The sequence below is a fragment of the Apium graveolens genome, chromosome 6, assembly GCF_009905375.1.
Source record: "Apium graveolens cultivar Ventura chromosome 6, ASM990537v1, whole genome shotgun sequence".
Classification (NCBI taxonomy): domain Eukaryota; kingdom Viridiplantae; phylum Streptophyta; class Magnoliopsida; order Apiales; family Apiaceae; genus Apium; species Apium graveolens.
In genome coordinates, this window is record NC_133652.1 from 88,956,515 (window position 1) to 88,961,831 (window position 5,317).

The 5,317-nt window shown below is 37.1% G+C and overlaps 1 protein-coding gene across 1 annotated transcript; it reads right to left on the minus strand.

The window, feature by feature from the left end:
- Nucleotides 1–483: 483 nt before the first annotated feature.
- LOC141665300 (uncharacterized) lies at nt 484–1,066 on the minus strand. Its single transcript, XM_074471280.1, has 2 exons — nt 814–1,066; nt 484–686 (listed from the first exon to the last, which is right to left on the minus strand). The coding sequence occupies exons 1-2, from the start codon at nt 1,064–1,066 to the stop codon at nt 484–486; spliced, it is 456 nt and encodes a 151-aa protein (XP_074327381.1).
- Between the last annotated feature and the right edge of the window lie 4,251 nt (nt 1,067–5,317).

Sequence of the window (5,317 nt, forward strand, 5' to 3'; positions counted from 1 at the left end):
CTGAAACCACGTTCCTGGCTTCCATGATACTTCGCCAGATGAATCTAGGACTCCCTCCCATTTTTGCTTCCAAAAAATTTGTATCTGCAAAGTATTTAGACCTGTAGACTTTAGCTACCAGGCTCTCTGGATTGGTAATTAATCGCCAACACTGTTTGCCCAACATTGCAAGATTGAAGTCCCGAAGATTCTTAAATCCCAAAACACCTGCGTGCTTGTGTCGAGCTAATCTATCCCACGACATCCAATGAATTTTAGACCTCGACTTACTGGAGGTGTCCCAATAAAACTTATTCATTTCTTTCTCAATTTCCTTAGAGAGATCAAGAGGAAGTAAAAATACGCTCATGGCATAAGACGACAATGCCTGAGCCACCATTTTAATAAGAATCTCTTTGAGGGTTTCGAGATATTCTTCTCGTTCCAACTTCTGATGCTAGCTTTCAATCTCTCTTTCAAGTAACCAAACATCACTGTTTTGTTTCATCCCAGCACATTAGGTAAACCCAAATACTTCGTAGTGTCATCCGCTTCTTTAATTAGCAACTGTTGGCATATGATATAATTGTTATAGTCTATAACGTTAGCACTGAAAAATATCGTGGATTTATCCTTATTCACCCTCTGACCAGAGGCCATCTCATATAAAGCCATCAACTCCGTAAACTTGCCTTCCTCAGCTGTGTCTGCTTTACAAAATAAATAAATATCATCAGCAAAAAGCATGTGACTAATGGCAGGTCCTTTTTGACAAATCTTGACCCCCCTGCAACCATCTTTTCTCCTCATAAATTTTAATCATAGCCGTAAGACCTTCAGCACATATAATAAAGAGATAAGGAGATGGCGGATCTCCTTGTCTCAATCCTCGAGTAGGAGTGATAGGGCCAATCTCACCTTGATCATGCACAATATATACACCACTATAGTAACACATTGCATAATTAAGTGAGTCCACCAATAAGTGAGTCCACCAACTGCTAAAACCCAATCTGATTAGCATCTCTTTAAAAAATTTCCACTCGACTCGATCATATGCTTTAGCCATATCAAGTTTAAGCGCCATATACCCCTCTTTACCGAATTTCTTTTTCTTAGAAAGTGCATAATTTCGAAAGAAATCATGATATTATTAGAAATTAGCCGACCCGGTAAGAAAGCTCCTTGCGTGTCTGAGATGATCAGTTCCAACACTTTTTTGAGACGGTTGGCAATAACCTTGGTAATGATTTTCATGGCAACATTACATAAGGCTATTGGACGAAGGTCCGTCAACTTGTAGGGGTGTTTTTTCTTGGGATAAAGGACAATGTTTATAGCATTTATGTCCCCCACAATCTCGCCCGTCGTAAAAAGAGTACAAACCATCTGAGTGATTCATTCTCCTACAACCTTCCAATTTTTCTGGAAAAAAAGCTGGGGTCATGCCATCCGGCCGCGGGGCTTTATCAGGATGCATAAGGAAGATGGCTTCTCTGACCTCTTCTGCCGTCACATCTTCTAAAAGTGTTTGATTTTGAAGCTCAGTAACCTGAGACGAGATGCGGCTAAAGATTTCTCCTCCCTGATTATGTTCTTCAGTAAAGAGTGTTTGAAAGTACCCTTTTATCATGTCTGACAGTCCCTCATCCCAATTTACCCAATCTTCTGATTTATTTTTTAACCTCTGAACATGATTATTTCGCTTTCTTCTATTGCATACTGCATGGAAATATTTTGTATTTTTCTCCCCCGTTTGAAGCCACAGTTGCTTCGAGCGTTGTCTCCAAAATATTTCTTTATGCTCTAGGACCAAGTACAACTGCTTCTTAGCTTCCTCATATTTAGTTTTTGAAGTATCATCCCTTTTATTACGAAGCATCTTCAGGCTTCCTTCACAATCTTTGATGTGTTTACTAAAGCAACTAGTGATCTCTCTTCCCCGAATTTCTAAACTCTCCGCACAACGTTTCAGTTTTTGAGTTACAGTACCACTGGCTTCCTCCTCCCAACATCCTTGGATTATCTCATAGCACAATGGCTCCGTAAGCCATGCATTTTCAAATTTGAAATGTTTCTTCTTTTTGTTATTGTTGACAGCTTCCAGAATTAAAATCAAAGGGCTATGATCCGATGGAGACCCTTCCACATTATAAACCTTAACTGTATTAAACCTACTCAACCAACTGGTATTAGCCAAAACGCGATACAATCTACTTTCTGTCCAATGATCGGTGTTATGGCCTCGTTCCCAAGTGAATTGATGACCTATTAAGTCAAGATCATGAAGGTCTGCATCTTGAAGACACACATTAAAACCTTCAATTAAAGCTTCTGGATATGGTGGACCTCCTCTCTTGTCTGATTGCGAGGTTATATTATTAAAATCTCCAACTAAAACCCATGGGAGATTAGCATCACGAGGCAAGTTTCTTAACAGGTCCCATGTTTTTTGTCTATGATTTCTTGCTGTATAAAGCTACTTCGTACACTGTTTGGGATGTATTAATTTTTTTATAATTATTTTTACCCATAAAATGCTAGATTATAAACCGTTAATAGGTAAAACACTACATATTAGTACATTCTATTTACTTTTTTAAATGTTACAAAATCGTAAAATGTTAGACAAAGGTTCGTCTAGCCCGAAAATGCTAGTTAAAAATACTTTTAAAGTCAATTTTTTAAAATTTTGAAAATAGGTTATACGCTAGACGAAGGTACGTCTAACGTCTGGGATGAACACACGACTTAAAGAAATGTTTTACATAATTTTTAAAAAATAAAAAATCTAAATGCTGACGAAGATGCGTCTATACTTAACACTCTTTCATGTTATGTTTTGTCACTTGAATCACATAAGCTACTCATCTTTTCTCGGCTACTGTAAGTTTTTAATTTTTTTCTAAAATATACAAAAACACTACGAAATTTTGCTAATTACCGAAATTAAAGCATTACAATGAAATTAACAATAACAAAACACGCGTATACATAAAAATGATCAATAAAAATCTCCAAATTCAATAATAAAATTTAGCCAACATTAATACTAAACAAGTTTCACTAATAAACTTGTACGAATGCAACATAACATTAATGAAAGAACTCATTTTCCCCCTTTCAGTGCTTGGAAATCCATCGCATTCTGGTACCTCGTCAAATTTCTTTTTCCCTTATTTTTCTCAACATCTTTGTCATGTATTACATTTGGAAAGTTAATACCCGTCGGCCAACACGCATCTCCTTTGCTCAGAATGGGTTCGAACGCTCCATTATAAACCATCGATATATTCTCTAATTTATAGATTTCACTAACCAACGGTTCATGGCTCAACTTCAAATGCACGCAACAAGCAATCATATGAGAATAATGAATATGATAAGTTTTCTATTTCTCACAAAACCACAAATACTCGTGAATCCTAACAGTATGCCTATTACCCCCTTTTGGTCAACTTTTCTAGTGATTACTTAAATCAACAAAGAATTTCGATCACAGACTTTGACATTATGACCCCTAGCACGCACAATTATCTGACTTAACATCTTACTTGCATGGTTAGTAAACACTCGACCTTTAGATAACTCGGTTGCAATTTCCAAATGCCTTTCATCAAAATACTCAACCGTCTTCAAAAATAGTGCTCTAACCAAGGAACTAATCGGGAGGTTTCTAGATTCAAGAATCGCGTTGTTCCAACTTTCCGCATGATTGGTGGTCATCATACCAAAAAGTTTCTCTTCATCATATGCTAAAGATCATTTACTCAATGGTTTATCCTCAAACCATTCCATCATCCGGAACTCCTCAATTAACAATTGCTCCCATATAAAATCAAACTTCTTCTCTTGCACCTAAGAAGCGAACTCAGCTAACCTATTTTTCCATCCATTTCTCCTATGTGCACTAGAAAAATTTGTAGCCAAGTGTCTAATACAGTATCTATGATGGTCAAGGGGCTCCGCACCATCCTGTCTGGCGCATAGCTATAATAATCACAGCATGTCTATCAGAGATGACAGAAATCCCATGTCTCCTACCTGCCACAAACCTCCTCAATCTATCCATAAACCATCCCCAACCAGACACGTTCTCGGATTCGACAATAGCAAATGCCAATGGAAGAATATGACTGAAGCCATCCACTGCCACATCACTCAATAGTATACCGGGATTTGGACTACAACAATGAGTCCCATCTATATGTATGACAGGCATACAATGCTCAAATCCATCAATGCATGGCTTGAAAGCCCAGAACAGCCTCTTGAATGTCACTTCATGTTCCAAATATAGACATAAAATACTCATTAACAACAAAAAATTATAAACATATGAAAAAACATATAAACATGAATATGATACTAGTATCAAAAATGAACAATACCTCTAAGCTCTCACGATCTTCCATCTCATCCTCCTTAAAAAGCTAATCAACCTTTGTTCCCACATTAAAAAATTGCAACACTTCCATAATAAAAGGGAGGTCTTCATATGATCCTTCCCAAGATCCATATTTTTGAGCCATTGCTAGTTTTTTAGCATATTTAATCTTCTTTCTTCCCGGTTGGTAACCAAAAACACTTTTCACCGTCGCCATTAACATTTTTTCCATAACTGTGGGATCGACTACAATTTGATCCTTAACTAGTTCAAAAATATCATGAGATGTCAAATTAGGATGGTCTTGGATAACGGTGGTGCGCAAACATGTGTGTGGAGCCGAAGTTTCCATAATTTGGAATTTCCCAAGTGACCTTCGCAACCTAGCATTTAAACTCCATTCACACCATTATCCTTCTTCTTACAAACCGCATTCCAATGCACCAAATTTGATCGAATCACCTTAATCTCTTGATGATTCTTGCTATAAAACTCTCTAACCATATGTATCAACACATTTCCTGAATCAAATATCATCCTCTCCCTCAACTCCATCGGCTCCGATGTCTCCTCTCGTCTAATCAAAGCCGACTCAACAACATCATAATCATTAAAACCTCTACTACTACCCGTATCATCATCAATATACATACTACCAGTAGTTTGACAATCAAAACCCTTACTAGTACTCCTCTCGAAAACTCTCAAACTAGTTTCCACAACTCTCGAACTTGTTTCAATCAATGAACAAGTTAAATTTTTTTTGTAAATAAATTTCAACAAAGAAAGGAGGTTCATTTGAAACAATAATTCCAAACATCACCTCAACATCATCATCATTGTAACGCCCTCCAAACCCGGGTCAGATGTTTGGGACCCACAACACACACACACACACTATATTAAACCTGTTATGAATATAATAATATGTATATAAAATGACCCTACTTA

Excerpts from the sequence above, each read along its gene's own strand:
- LOC141665300 (XM_074471280.1), bottom strand. The coding sequence starts at position 1,066 with ATGGCGCTTAAACTTGATATGGCTAAAGCATATGATCGAGTCGAGTGG. Across the intron at positions 687-813 it reads CTTTATTATATGTGCTGAAG|ACACAGCTGAGGAAGGCAAG; the intron begins GTCTTACGGCTA and ends TTTGTAAAGCAG.